The sequence below is a fragment of the Biomphalaria glabrata genome, chromosome 15 (assembly GCF_947242115.1).
Source record: "Biomphalaria glabrata chromosome 15, xgBioGlab47.1, whole genome shotgun sequence".
Lineage (NCBI taxonomy): Eukaryota > Metazoa > Mollusca > Gastropoda > Planorbidae > Biomphalaria > Biomphalaria glabrata.
The window spans coordinates 30,686,254-30,702,350 of NC_074725.1; the positions used below are offsets into that span (position 1 = coordinate 30,686,254).

The window sequence follows — 16,097 nt, forward strand, 5'->3', positions numbered from 1 at the left end:
TACGTCATATGTTGACCTCTTCACCCCGCCTGCTCAACCAAACTTCTGACAGTCGATAAACACTTTATACATTTTTTTTTTTTTTTGTAAACCCAGATCTAGGATCTAGTCTTTATCTGGAAGGGAGAAACCTGTTGGATCGTTTTTGGTTAGATCACTGGTTGTGGGTGTGAGTCATATAGAAGATGTTCATTAAGTGATGTGTTGAGTTGCTGGTAAGATGATTACACCCATGGCGGTCCCTGGTTCCAACTAAAGGGTTTTAAGGCTACATATAATGGGGACCAGATCATTAGTGAAAGAAAAATGAAAAACTGAAAAACACAATCTCAATTTTTAATGTACATAAACATGAACACAATCTCATTGTCTTTGTACATAAACATGAACACAATCTCATTGTCTTTGTACATAAACATGAACACAATCTCATTGTCTTTGAACATAAACATGAACACAGTCTCATTGTCTATGTACATAAACATGAACACAATCTCATTGTCTTTGTACATAAACATGAACACAATCTCATTGTCTATGTCCATAAACATGAACACAATCTAATTGTCTATGTACATAAACATGAACACAATCTCATTGTCTATGTACATAAACATGAACACAATCTCATTGTCTATGTCCATAAACATGAACACAATCTCATTGTCTATGTACATAAACATGAACACAATCTCATTGTCTATGTACATAAACATGAACACAATCTCATTGTCTATGTACATAAACATGAACATTCTCTGTACATAAAGATGAGCATACAACAGTCTGCGTCGTGAAAAGTCCATAACATATAAGCATGAGTTGGTTGATTCTTATTCATACTGATATGTCTAATACGTGTAAGATATGCCTTTATACCTAGTCTTCCTTTTTCTGTAAAGTATGTTTTGCTTTAACTACGAGTGCTAGAGTTACATATATATCTAGTTTCCCCCTAACTCGTATCGTGATGTCTATTTAATTAGAATCCTTGCGAACGTCAGTTTATGGAAGGCTCGGTACTCAACAGTGTAAACCTTGCCAAAAACAATCCTATTTATTTCCTCTAACAATGCATTTCATTATATTTTAATTATAAAGCTGTGTGCGAAAAATAAAGGAGTAAAAAGAAGCGAAACAAAAGCGCTCCAACCAGGGGGTTTAATACAATTGTGTAATTATCGGATTAGCGTCATAGAGTTAACTCCCTTGATAATGGGCAGATAATATTGTTGCATCACATTGCGCGCTTCTATTGTTATTTAGTTTAAGGTTTGTTTTCTATAAAAACAAATTTTATGGATAAGGGAGCAGGAACTCGTAGGATAGGCCAGTCGTCCTCACCATTGTGTCTCTTGTCACTACCTCTCCTTCCTATGCCCAGCGGTGTGTAACGTAGCTAACATCGTGTCTCCCAGACCTTTTCCCAGTGCCTTCCAACAACAACAAAAATTCGAATCGAACTACCTTTCTGATTTATTTTCGACTCATTTCCGTCGTATCGTGATGTCTGTTTAATTAGAATCCATGCGGACGTGCCTCAGTCCTAATTATGCCTGGCCTCAATCTGGTGTGGCGATTGCAGGGGCGCTGGGTGGTCAGTGTAATCGGGCGGCGTTGCTTTGTGACGGGGCACAATGGCTGTACGCGGGTGTGATAGATGGGACGACTCCAACCCTAGTCCCCCGTGTGCCATTCTTTACTTAACTAATCACAATATCCTGCAACCTCCTCCCCACCTTATTTAGGTCGCAGGAGCCGCCTCTTGTTTGTAGTGGTGAGGGCTGAAGGTGGGTGCTGGGGCGTTTTGTTGTGTAGCCCAGCTGGATCTACAGGTTGTTTCTTGATGGCCCTCAGGAGTTGATCAAACGGCTGAACACGTGTCTTTCTGTTTCGTCTAATTCAAACTCTTGCGCCCTCTCGTAGTACATACTCACGCAACCGTTGGATCTACATGCGACAAAAAAAAGTAGTTCGTTGAAGTGTGTGCATCGAAATTACACGTGCTCGTGTTAGACTGTTTAAAGAGGCGAGATTTTAAGATTAAGTCTGGTCATTACAAAGTTAATTACTACTACTTAAAGTATATAAATCTATAATGTGTGTGTGTGTTTGTGTGTGTTTTCATTGATACTTTTTTTTAAAAGCTTCTACTGGAGAAAAAAAGGAGCGTAGTTTCTTGTTACATATTCATAATTGTGATATTCATCAATACAGACTGCTGTTCTAGTACTATGAAGTTAAAACAAAACAGTTGACATAAGTGAAAGCAGTTAGAAAAATGACGTGAAAGACTTACAGGCTTTATTCGATTGGCAACTTTTGAAATCGTCTTTTTTTTCTGATTGGTTAATTCCAACAATACACGAACCTGATTGGCTGCTTCAGGATATAGATCTTGGACGTTGAAATAGACATTTTCTGTGATTTGCTTCCATTCTGGTGCAGGATGGGATAACAAGACTTGGAGACTGTTAGATCTACTTGTGTGTGCTCGTCTTTAGCTCAGTGACAGTTTCATGACTCGAGAGAAACCGGCGGGAATGAAGAGGGGCGCCGGGAGCGGCAACTCTTGCCCTTCGTACGTCCACTCCAGAATCACCCTGTACCACGCCAGCAAAATTGACCTGCGCTACTGCAGATCTCTGCACAGCTGCGAAGGGTGCAAGCTTGGCCTGGTGGAGCATCCCTGCGGCGCCATTCACTACGGGGTCTGTGCCGCGGTGCCCATGCCGTCGGCCAAGTTGCGGAAAGGATCCTCGGCGTCGTCGCCCGCTTCAACCCCGTCTGCGCCTGGTTCTCCCACGCAGTCGTCTCCCGTGAGCCCGTCTGGTAGGAGCAGCGCCGGATCGAATGTTTTTTACAGCAGCGCCAACATTACCAGCACGGGGCGCAGGGAGGCGCCCAAGAGTCGCAGTTTGGCCATTTTGAGAGAAGGTCATGAGCTGGCGCCATGGTCGGGCGCTCATCACCCAGGAGTGGTGCGGCTGCAGCCTCAGAGGCATGTAATAGTCCAAGGGCAGAACATTCGCATCGGCGGTGGAGCTATGGGGTATCCAGGCGCGGAAGTTATTACTTCGTCCCGAGGGGGCGCTAGTCCTGGTGGCGTAGCCATAACTTTTCAACGTGGGCAGACCAATATCACCAGCAGCGGAAACACGGACATTAAAATTCAAGGTCAGGGTCATGAGATCCATATTCAAGGTAGTGGTGGACAGAACATACGCGTCCATCCGGCAGTTGGTACCGGAGGGCGTGCTGGCCACGTTATCCGCATCCAGGGTCAGGGCCACCCTAGCAATCTTCAGTACCAAAATGTTGGCCTGCCCTCAACACCTCCAGCAGAGTTTGTGGACTCTGGACCTGCCCCGGCCTTCCCTGTCCCCAAAAGCTACTCCTCTACAAAACAGATCATCTCCCAAAAACCCACCGCACGCGTGGCGCCGGCCCCGATACCTACCCAGACACTTGTCACCTCCCAGACTTTCCTCTCCATCCCAGAATCCATGCCCTGCTCCCCGCCGCCCCTGGTTGTCCCCCCGCCTCTCAGTCCCATTTCGAGCTCGCTGACGCCCCCTTTCCCTGTGTCCCCTCCAGCGGCGTCTCTTTCGGGAACACCGCCCACTTCTCCGCCAGTATCTCCTACTCCCAACTTGGTGTCACCTTTAGCTACAGTGTCACCTGCAGCAGTCAAACAGGTAAGTCCTGCATGGGCATCAGTACTAGTTTCCTACTCTGTTTTGAAATTTTGTAGTCTTGTATAGTCTGTTGAAGCTATTGACTCCATTGATCTAGCTAGATAAATCTGTATGACCAATTAGTATGTTATTGCTCGTCTATTACTTAGTTTTAACAAGCCACGTTAGTCAAACCCCACATGTTCAAACCATGATTTCTTATGTTTGGCCATAACAATGAGAACACTCAAATGCCCAATGGTTTCCCCACCCCCTCTTTTTAATTATATTATTCTGCGCTCGTGTTGACCCAGCACTAAAGTGACCATATTGATCATACATTTTACTTATTCAAGGTGTGCAAGTATATTTTTTAAATGAAATTTACTCTGCCCATTAGCGCAACTGTGATTGCCAAGGCAAAAGATAATATAGAAATAAGTCCAACGCCGCCTTTACTGCTTGTCAAACTACAAAAAGAAATTCTTTTATTGCATTTTTTTTGGTGTGACTTTCGTAAGGGAAATAAGCCACGAATATTTAATCCGATTGATATTTTTTAATGTTTACCTCCCTTTGATTATTTGCCCTAAAATTACACAACACATACAATTTATAAAAACAAAAAAGATTTTTATAGATTTAATCTTTTGTTTGTTAAGAGAAATATATTATGTGGAACTTTTTTTTTTGTTTAATCATAATTATTATTTTTAAACGATAAATATACAGCACTGAAAAGAACAGCACATATAATCATAAAATACTGAATGAGAACAATTTTTTCTAAAGACATAGATCTAAGTACTTGTAAAGGGCCTAGAGCGTACAATGTGATATGAACGCCACATGACACATATTGATATTAGTTTATAAAATATGTTCAATCTTGCAAGTGGTCACCGAACAAAACTGTGCGCTTTTCTTCAGCCAAGGCTGTTTCCTTGTCTTCGGCGATTTTTCCTGACATTTGACAGACACAGGCATACATTATATGATTTATATTCACTATATGATATACACATATACTCTATATCATATAGACATATACACTATATCATATACACATATGCAATCAGAAACACGTAAAACACACGTATATATAAAAATAATGATTGATGAACAATGAAGTGAACAACGGAAGATTATAAGCGTACAGTTCTTTCAACTTACTTTCTTACAACTTTCTCACACTTAGTAAACTAAAGTCTCCCTTCCAGACCTTGCCATCTATGGGGCAGATAATGTTAAGATCATCTGTTTCTTTTGGCCAACGGTTAACTAGCAGGGTGTCATGTGGCCAGCACAACGACCAACCGCCTTTACCTTTCCCCAACTAGTGTCAGGTACCCATTGGAGCTGGAGAGGGGGAGGGGAGACTCAGATGCGCCCGAACATCCCGAAATGTAAAATCCATCAGGATTCGAACCCGAGCCCCGGTTCGGAAGACAAGCGCTTTACCGCTTAGCCACCGCGCCTCCATCTGACTCTTTCGTCAGCTTCGCTTATAGCGCAACGATCGAAATGATTTTATGCTAGGACAAATGTGTACAAATACTCCTTCCTTAGTGCTATTAGAGCATGGAATGGGTTGCTTGAGCTAGCCAGGAAAACCAAGACTTGGCAGAATTTAAGTCATTGGATAATATGCATGACTGAATGCATGGCTTGTAGGATGTAATCATCTTCTTTTTTGAAGTAACGTCTGTATTATATAAAATATGTATACACGATAACATTTTTCTAGTTAGTTGGTAACTTGTACTGGAAAGAGTTGAATTTTTAATGGTTCACCTTAAATGAATATGAGAATTCAATCAACACACATGGAGAATTGCGTTCTAAATTAAAAGGAAAAACTTCTTGGGAAGATAAACATTAATAGTTCTTAACATTAACTGACTTACGCACAGTAGACATAAAATGTGTTTTTATATCATGTGTTAAAAACATCGCCCGCCAACGTGCTTTGCACTTAAATGCGGCCCGCGATTCAAAATAAATAAGCCCTCTTTTTTTTTTGTCAAGTGTTCGATGATTGGATAATTTTTTTCTCCTTTACCTGGAAAAGGAAGTAGAATAAAACAAAATCTCATCGCCTGCCGAGAAGCTTCGTGAGAATTACACTTTTAAAAGGCGGGAATCGAAATAGCTTTGATGAAAATTGGCTGTCTTAAGTGGAATACGTTAAGTCCGGGGGGGAGAGGGGTAGTTGAATTGGGTTTAAAAAGTTCATCCAGTGACTAGCTAATCAGGTCCATCTCGCTGAACGCTTTAGTTGGTAAAGCTGGGGAAACAGGTGAAATGTTATTAGCGCATTGGACCCCTCCAAAGTAGGTCAAGGGTCATGACACTTTACATAAACAACGCGCTTTTGATCCTATATGTTGTCACGTGTGCGTGCTATTTACGAATGTCCAAGGAGAGGATGAGGAGGCGCGGTGGTTGAATGGTTAAGTGCTTCGGTTCCGAACCTGAGGTCCTGGGTTCGAAGCTCGGTGAAGACTGGGATTTTGAATTTCGGGATTTTTAGGGTGCCCCTGAATCCACCCTACTCTAATGGGTGCCTGATTTTAGTTGGTGAAAGTAAAGGCGGTTGGTCGTTGTGCTGGCCACATGACACCCTGCTCGTTGGCCAAAGAAACAGGTGACCTTAACATCATCTGCCCCCATAGATCGCAAGGTCTGAAAGGGGGAATTAGATTATAATTAAAGAAGAGGCGTGGAAGGGGGCAGAGTAAACGATAACATGCCTCGCTTTTACTGTCAACACATTTAGGAAAGTTTTTTTGCTTTTAAATCTTATATCGACTTTGTCTGTCTGTCTGGTAAAATGTTTGAACTTTTTTTTTTTTTTTTTTTTTTTTCCACTTCCCATTCTCGGATCAAGTTGAAACTTTGCACAAGTATTCATTGTGCTTGACAAGACATGAATCAATAAAAAAAATAATTAGTTAATTAGTTGTTGGTAATTAATGTTTGACCTAATGAGAGATGTGGATGTATATACGGATTTATTCCCCTTGTTACGTATGTCACGTTTTTTTTTCTCCCATTTCCATTCTCTAATCAAGTTGAAAATTTTGCATAATTAATCATAGACGATGATAATACAGGAAAACAATCAAAAAAATTAACTAATTTGATACTCAATTAGTCTTAATTAATTTTGTCTTACATGTCAGAAAGGGAGCTAAACCCTTCCTTCTTGACATAAATCATTATTATTATGTTAGAAGCGAATGATTATTCATTCGTTAAAGGGAAACAAAATTTATTGTAGTCCCTTTAACAGTTCCCACTGAGGAATTTTCTGGTGATGTGGCAGGTCTGCAGCAGTACCGCCCTCTGACAGGCAACGAGGATGTTCCTAGGAATGTTAAGGGCCTTGAAGGTGTCTGTGAGGTCAATTTTTATTATCCCCTCGGATGATATAATAATGGGGTATATTGTTATTTTAGACAACTTCCATAAACGCTTAATCTCAAAGCCTAGTATCCCATATTTTTTTTTCAGTTTTTCTACAGCGATGTCAATAATGGTAGTGTTTTTTTTTTCTTTTTTATCAATGAACACCAGATCAGGGCGATTAAAATCTACCGTTTTGTCGGTCACAATAGGCCTATCCCTGTACAATAGATGTTCAGTAGGCTCGAGAACCTCTTGTGGTGTGTATTTATAATAAGAAATATCCTTACTATTATTATTATTATTAAATGGCGGTAATTAGCGGTTCTTTCCCTTTGTAAGCTTTGCTTTTTAAAAAGTATTTTTCCTTTCTTTAGCTTGCTTTTCTTGCCCTGTATCATCAAGTAGTTAATGATGTTCCAGTCTCCAGCTGTGAGTGCAATCAACTCAGTATGTGGTGAATGACGTGTGTGTCTCCGTGTCTGTGTCGTTGACGTCAAAGGAAGCAGCTATTATCTTGTACTTGACGTCAAACGAAGCAGATACTATCTTATGTATCGACTACATTAGTGATATCTAAAGCGGACACGCAGAGGCGCACGCGTATATCATGTTTATTTTGATTCATGAAACATTTCGTGTGAATTCACGCCGATGCATGCAGCTACGAGCTGGCTCTCATCTACCAACGCCTATTTGTAAGCCTCCAAGGACTAAGAGAAACTCCCTTACAGCACGGTCCAGGTATCTAGCAGTGTTCTGTAGGGTTTTGCTTGTCTCCGTACATAGCTAGACCATCTCATGCACCATTTCCTGTTTTAAGACTAGTCGTATCTTCGATTGTGTCTCTGAGCACCCTGCAGTCTTAGAGGATGTGTTTTGCACAGACCAAAGGTTTGGAACTCACTCCCTATTGATCTCAGATAGACAGACAGACAAGCTACACTACATTCAAGAAGAGCATTAAGACCTACCTGTTTAAAACTGTTTAAGAGTTTTGTTTGTCATTTTAGCTCTCGTGTTTATGTTTGTCATGTTATCACAGCGCCTTTGGGCCTACAGTATGTTTGTTGGCAGTGTTCTATAAAGTGAATTATTATTAATTGTTAGAAAAAGAAGCTGTCGCCCATCAGATATCTCAGTGTTTTAGGCGTGCATTCCCATTCAAGTTTCCTATACAGTCATTCGTATCTGAGCCAATTCAAGAAACTTCAGTTGTTTTACGGAGTTGATTTGTGACTAGTACTACGGACAAGCGGTGGCTGAGTGGTTAAGCGCTCGGCTTCCGAACCTTGGGGTCCTGGGTTCAAATCTCGGTGTAGACTGGCATTTTCAATATCGGGATTTCTAGGGCACCCCTGAGTCTACTCAACTTTAATGGGTACCTGACTTTAAGTTGGGTAAAGTAAAGGCGGTTTGGTCGTTGTGCTGGCCACATGACACCATTCTCGTTAACCGTTGGCCATAGAAACAGATGACCGTAACATCATTTGCCCCATACATGGTCTGAAAGGTAAACTTTATTTTGACTACGGACAAGCGCTTGTAATTTCGCTACGCATGCAGCAGCGTAGACTTGGGATTCGAACCCAACCCAGCACTCAGAAGTGCTAACGTTTTGTCATTAAAAAAAGGCGTGAGTCGAGAAAATAAAGATATTGCTAGTTCAGAAACACCGGCCTCTTCGTGTGCTTCAAACTCCATTCATCACTGGAAAGTTTAATTCCAATGGACCTCATTCACCAATCGTAAACAAGCAACATTTAGTCACGTGATCATATTGGTAAAACAACGGGGGAAAAACTGTCACGTGACAGCCACTGTGTATTAAAATTAGATCGTAATCTGTATAGAAGAGATAGAGAATCACGTGGCGAAATGTTGTTTGTTTACGATTGGTGAATGAGGTCCATTATTTAAACATTCGAAAAGTTACAATTAATCACAAGAAAGATGACGCTTACTATAAGCTATCCCGACAAGACCAACGTCTAATCTTTCGACTCAGGACCGGACACAACAGAATGCGACAACACATGTACCGGAAGCTCAAAATTGGAACCAGTGAAATCTGCCCATGTGGAGTATCACCAGAGAATGCAGACCACGTCCTCCAAAACTGCTCTCTTTACCAAGAGGCCCGTATAAGACATTGGCCCCAAAACACCCCAACAGAAAGGAAACTATATGGAGAGCTCCCTGATTTGGAAACACCTGCGCAGTTCATCTCATGTATTGGTCTAGTCATATGAACATTCCAACATAACAATGAGAACGAAGAAGAAGAAGAAGAAGAAGAACAATTAATGGAAAAAGAGATTGGAACCGGATCCTTGTGCTAACCGTCGGAACTCGTCCGTGTTAACTACAATCTACATGTTTGGACCTACAAAATACTATCCCAGGATACTAAACACCGGGTTGTTTTCTATTCGTTTCGATTTACGTTTTGTATTAAGATTTTTTTAATAGTGTCGTTCATGTCACGTGATACATTTGCATCTAAACACTGGCTTTGACGTATGATTTTTTGAGATAGTTAATAAAACGACAACAACAAGGAAGCAGCCCCCCCCCCCTCCCAATTTTTTTTTTTTTAATCTCACCTGAGTGATTTTGAGGTGGATATTCTACCTGTGTTAACACCTCCGCTTCACAGCCTGATGGCTGCAGACGTGACATCGACATTTCTGGCATCAGACACTTGACGAACCGGACCATCTGTACCACTGCCTCGGGGGAGGGGGGGCGACGAAAAGGGGGGGGGGGATAAAGGTTGAAATTGCCATGGCCCCCGTTGTATTCTTGCCTGTTTCCGTCCTGTGATTTCTCGGGAAGCTTGATATCTAGTTGGCCAGGTAGCACTCAGAGGTGAAAAAGATGAGGTAGGGGTTGACTCTCAAATTCGATTGAGCATTTAATTAAAGCCACGAGAATTGTGGTCTTGCTTTGGGAAACTTCGTCGAATTGTTCGTTGTTTTTTTTTTTTTTTTTTTTCAAAGTTTTTTTTTTTACTCTTTTTTACTCTTGGGCTAAAAGACTTTTCATGACTTTCTCATTCCCATGGATCTTTTATTCAGCACTTATCATATTTATCTTATCTTATACATTTCTGACGTTTCTTTCTTTCTATAAAGGTATACTCCATGTTACACAAGCACCTCCCTGTTAACGTTATTTCGTTTCGACCTCCGTGCTGTTCCTTTCCTTAAAGGAACATGTTCCTATCTTTGAGGAACATGTTCCTATCTTTAAGGGAAATGTTCCTATCCTTGAGGAACATGATCCTATCTTTGAGGAACATGTTCCTATCTTTAAGGAAAATGTTCCTATCTTTGAGAAACATGTTCCTATCTTTGATGAACATGGTCCTATCTTTGAGAAACCTGGTTCTATTTTTTGAGGAACATGATTCATCTTGTCTAAGGACATGTCCCGCATACCTCATAGGACGTGAAGTCACAACCTTGTTACTTGATAAGTAGTATTATTATTTTACATTTGTATCGGACTAGTTTCTCGGAATCGGAGTCACACCACGCAGTATTTTGAGTGCAAAGTGCTAAAACTCTTGGGTCTTTGAGAGTATACTTTAAAGTTATGGGGTAGAGAGTGCGGGAAGCCGTATAACTCTGGCAGAAGTGCCAAGCAGTTACGTCATCAGTTGCAATCCCAGAGGAGCATCTGTTTGTTAGATTGACTCTTGCTCTCTGTGACTCTACGACGATCGTGACACGGCGAGTGGGCCATGAGCCTCCCCACGGGAAGTAACCATAATTTTAAAGTCACGTTGAAAGTCAGGGAGATTCGCGTTCCAAGTCCGACATTGATGCTGGCCAGACTAAACATGTTTGACAGTGGAGGACTATTAAAAGTAGCTATTAGCAGTGCTTAGTTTTTGCGTGCAGGGAGGGAGTTTACCCATGTCCCTTCCCTCCTTCTATGTTAACTCCTCTCCTTTTTTTTTCTTTGTTAACTCGCAAACATAGTCTTTACTAAAAATTAGTAAAGTGATGCCTAAACTACGGCTTGCGGGCTACATCTGGCCCGTGACGCGATGCTTTCCGGTCTCTCCAAACTCCACAATATCATTTATATGTAATAAAACCGCAGAAAATGTTGCCAATTAGACAAAACGTTATTGTTTCTAGTTATGAGGCCAGTGACTCGATTGCCGAAAAAAGGTTGGGCACCAGTGTTTTACATTATATAAAGCCGCATAGGCTGAGAGATAAAGCGCTTGGCTTTTGAACCGGGGGTCCCGGGATCGAACCCCGGTGAAGACTGTGATTTTTAATTTCGGGATCTTTGGGCGCCTCTGAGCCCAACCAGCTCTTATGGGTACCTGACATTAGTCGGGGAAAAGTAAAGTTCGTTGTGCTGGCCACATGACACCCTCGTTGACTGTGGGCCACAGAAATAGATGACCTTTACTTCATCTGCCATATAAATCGCAAGGTCTGAAAGTGTAACTTTACTTTACACATAACACTTAGTTTTTACTAGAGCTAGTAGAAATGACACTTTCTGAAAGCTGGTAGTTGCCAAAGTTTGGCTCACCGCACTCACAGTGTCATTTGTTATCGAGATATTTGTTGTACGCTTTGACTAGTGCACCCCCAAACTCTGCCAAACACTGGCTCTGTTGGTTCATTATTGTCTACAGGTATTATGATGTATGAGTTAGCTCAGCTCACTATTTCACAAGGCTTCACCTTTGACTCATCTTACTAATAGTCTTCGCTCTCTGGTTCCCTCCATCTATCACTCCCACACACACACAGACACACAAATATTTTTATTGCTACTTCAGTTCCTGGTCTTCAGTTTCTCGGTTATTTTTTTGTTTGTTTTGTTTTTTTGGCTCGTAATAGATCTTAGACAAGTTATGATTTTTAAATGGGATTTCTGTGCTTGGGAAGGAAACAGAGAGAAAGGAAGAGACTTAGCACCTGTGACTTGTTCATTGTTTGTTTTTTCATCATAAATAGCAGCAAAATTTTTTTAAAATTTATTTTTGTATAAGAGTACTGTTTTCTTTTTTTTTTTTTCACCTCAAGGCTTTTGGGTTTGTTTGTTTTTTTGTTTTTTTTTTGTTTAGATGTACAGCTGTAGTGTATATTTGAATCTTTTTTTTTTTTCAAGACCCACTTTGCTGTGTAAGACTAGATCTAAAAATGAAAGAAATGGTGATAAAATTAGAGGAAGGGCAATGAAACTCAGGGAAGGGGCAACAGAACTCAAATAAGGGGCAAGGAAACAAACCTAATGGGAAACTTGACTTTTATTATAGCTTTTATATAGCGCTACTTTCATGCTTATAGCATGCTCATAGCGCTTTTGGTCCAATCACATTTGTGGACCAGTTGGGGGGGGGGGGTATCCGTGCTGCCTTTAGGCGCTCAGTAAACACAACTCTGCCCGAGTCGCGTGTCGAACCTCGAGCCCCCTTCTAGGTAGCCAAGACAAGCCAAGCCAAGTTCAAGCGCACTTGGCCTCTCGACCACGCTTCCCAACTCTAAAAAAGGGCAATAAACGTTAAAGGTAGGACAAGAAAAGAAATGGGGCATAAATCTATAATTACGTCTCAAGAATATCTACGGTTACATAGATTCTTTTTTTTTACTAAGTTTTTCATTGAAAAGTGGTGTATTTTTTTGAAAAAATCAGCTTGCATTGATAATTTTAAAAATTAGATGTTTCACTTTCGGAAAAGAAAAAAAAAGTAGCCGTTGCATCAGAACTTTGATCTAAAATATGATGATGTCCGATTTTCATTTTTTCTTCTAGTTTCTGATATCTAAACGGGACGAACGGACGGACAGAGAGGCCACACAAAACTAATATCGTCTTTTCCCCTTTCGGGGGCCGCTAAAAAAAAAAAACAAGACTTGAATATTCCTGGTTTATTGGTGAATTCGATTGGGGCTGCCTGTCTTTGTAATCTAGTTTTTTTTTTTTAATGAGTATCTACTCTTCGTGCCGACATTAAAAAGGGCCGAATACCACTAAGTCGCGTCAAGATATTGCCCGAGTGCTGTAATTTGTAACTTTTTTAAGTAACGTCTTTAGCAATAATAAAAGATTATGGAGGTGTCTTGGTTTCGCGTGAAATTATTGTACAGTTTTATTAATCTATCCCTAGCGTTTTGTTGTAAATAAGTGCCTTAAATATGAGTTTATTGTTGTCGTGTGGAAGTATTGTACAGTTTAAAGTGTTAGCCCTAGTGTTTTGTTATGAATTAGTATCTTGAATAATATGAGTTTGTTGGTGTCTTGGGTCGTGTGGAAGTATTGTACAGTTTAAAGTGTTAGCCCTAGTGTTTTGTTATGAAATAGTATCTTGAATATGAGTTTGCTGGTGTCTTGGGGTCACGTGGAAGTATTGTACAGTGTAAAGTGTTAGCCCTAGTGTTTTGTTATGAAATAGTATCTTGAATATGAGTTTGCTGGTGTCTTGAGTCGCTTGAAAGTATTGTACAGTTTAAAGTGTTAGCCCTAGTGTTTTGTTATGAAATAGTATCTGGAATATGAGTTTGCTGGTTTCTTGACGTCGCGTGAAAGAATTTTGAAGTTTTTAGTCTTATTTATATTAAGTATTAAGTGAACTAATGCCTTGTGACTAATTGTCGGTGGATCCCTAGGGTCGTGGATGTGTTCTGATGCTCCGAATGCGGTTGCGTGAAACTGGTATTGAATTTTGTACTCAGTATGTGTCTGTAATGTAAGGTGGGGTTTATATGTAGGTGCGTGCTATATTGCCCTCCCCCCTGGTCTCTTTTAACTTTTAAGACACCTTAAATAGAGAACAGAGAACCTCTGAGAAAACATAACATCTATATATATAGAGAGAGAGAGCGAGAGAGAGTCTATACAGCAACAAAAAGTACAAGACACATTGAATTTTCTAATATATTATTGGGGATTCCCTTTAAACAAGGAGAGTATGACCATGACAAAGTCGATTGTGATATTTGTACAGTATTTAAATTAAAATGACATCTATATTATTATTAATTTTTTTTTTTTGGAAACCTCATAAATTGCTCTATTCAATTTTAGCTTTATCATCTTAGGAATCCTTTGGCCTTAGGCCTCTTTTTGTGTGTGCCTTTTTTGGCTTTATATGCCTCTCATATGGGTCCTCTTGCCCTAACCCAAATTCTTTTTTAAAAACAACATTTGAAACAGCATTCTACTCCGTGAGTTAGTTAATACATGGAAAATCTATTTTATAATGCTCGAATCTATGAATGAAGCTTGATTTATTAATGAAGAAGTCTGTGACATTTTAAAACAAAATGACCTCCCCTGAAGTTTTTCATTGAAAAGTCGTGTATTTTTTTTGAAAAATCAGCCTGCATTGATAATTTAAAAAATTAGATGTTTCACTTTCGGAAAAGAAAAAAAAAAGTAGCCGTTGCATCAGAACTTTAATCTAAAATATCATGATGTTCGATTTTCATTTTTTTCTTCTAGTTTCTGAGATTTAAACGGGACGAACGGACGGACAGATAGGCCACACAAAACTAATAGGGTTATTTCCCCTTTCAGGGGCCGCTAAAAAAAACAAGACTTGAATATTCCTTATCTATTCTATTGGGGCCGCTTGTCTTTGTAATCTAGTTTTTTAATGAGTTTCTACTCTTCGTGCCGACATTGAAAAGGGCCGAATACCACTAAGTCGCGTCAAGATATGGCCCGCGTGCTGTAATTTGCAATTTTTTCAAGTAACATCGTTATCAATAATAAAAGATTATGGAGGTGTCTTGGTTTCGCGTGAAATTATTGTACAGTTTTATTAATCTATCCCTAGCGTTTTGTTGTAAATAAGTCCCTTAAATATGAGTTTATTGTTGTCGCGTGGAAGTATTGTACAGTTTAAAGTGTTAGCCCTAGTGTTTTGTTATGAAATAGTATCTTGAATATGAGTTTGTTGGTGTCTTGGGGTCGAGTGGAAGTATTGTACAGTTTAAAGTGTTAGCCCTAGTGTTTTGTTATGAAATAGTATCTTGAATATGAGTTTGCTGGTGTCTTGAGTCGCTTGGAAGTATTGTACAGTTTAAAGTGTTAGCCCTAGTGTTTTGTTATGAAATAGTATCTTGAATATGAGTTTGTTGGTGTCTTGGGGTCGAGTGGAAGTATTGTACAGTTTAAAGTGTTAGCCCTAGTGTTTTGTTATGAAATAGTATCTTGAATATGAGTTTGTTGGTGTCTTGGGGTCCAGTGGAAGTATTGTACAGTTTAAAGTGTTAGCCCTAGTGTTTTGTTATGAAATAGTATCTTGAATAATATGAGTTTGCTGGTGTCTTGAGTCGCCTGGAAGTATTGTACAGTTTAAAGTGTTAGCCCTAGTGTTTTGTTATGAAATAGTATCTTGAATAATATGAGTTTGCTGGTGTCTTGGGGTCCAGTGGAAGTATTGTACAGTTTAAAGTGTTAGCCCTAGTGTTTTGTTATGAAATAGTATCTTGAATAATATGAGTTTGCTGGTGTCTTGAGTCGCCTGGAAGTATTGTACAGTTTAAAGTGTTAGCCCTAGTGTTTTGTTATGAAATAGTATCTTGAATAATATGAGTTTGCTGGTGTCTTGAGTCGCCTGGAAGTATTGTACAGTTTAAAGTGTTAGCCCTAGTGTTTTGTTATGAAATAGTATCTTGAATATGAGTTTGCTGGTGTCTTGGGGTCGCGTGAAAGTATTGTACAGTTTAAAGTGTTAGCCCTAGTGTTTTGTTATGAAATAGTATCTTGAATAATATGAGTTTGTTGGTGTCTTGGGTCGTGTGGAAGTATTGTACAGTTTAACGTGTTAGCCCTAGTGTTTTGTTTTGAAATAGTATCTTGAATGAGTTTGCTAGTTTCTTGAAGTCGCGTGAAAGATTTTTTGAAGTTGTTAGTCTTATTTATATTAAGTATTAAGTGAACTAATGCCTTGTGACTAATTGTCGGTGGATCCCTAGGGTCGTGGATGTGTTCTGATGCTCCGAATGCGGTTGCGTGAAACTGGTATTG

The 16,097-nt window shown here is 39.9% G+C and overlaps 1 protein-coding gene across 2 annotated transcripts in view; it reads left to right on the plus strand.

Annotated features, from left to right (window-relative positions):
- Positions 1 to 16,097, plus strand: part of LOC106071514 (serine/threonine-protein phosphatase 2A regulatory subunit B'' subunit beta-like) — a 123,405-nt gene that overhangs the window by 29,046 nt on the left and 78,262 nt on the right. Inside the window, exon 2 of one of the 2 annotated variants that reach the window (XM_056011859.1) lies at positions 2,148 to 3,698. The exons of the other annotated variant lie outside the window; for it this stretch is intronic. Within the exon in view, the coding sequence (XP_055867834.1) occupies positions 2,520 to 3,698 (1,179 nt within the window). The 5' untranslated portion in view covers positions 2,148 to 2,519. The remainder of the gene's footprint in view (positions 1 to 2,147; positions 3,699 to 16,097) is intronic. 2 annotated transcript variants of the gene reach the window in all.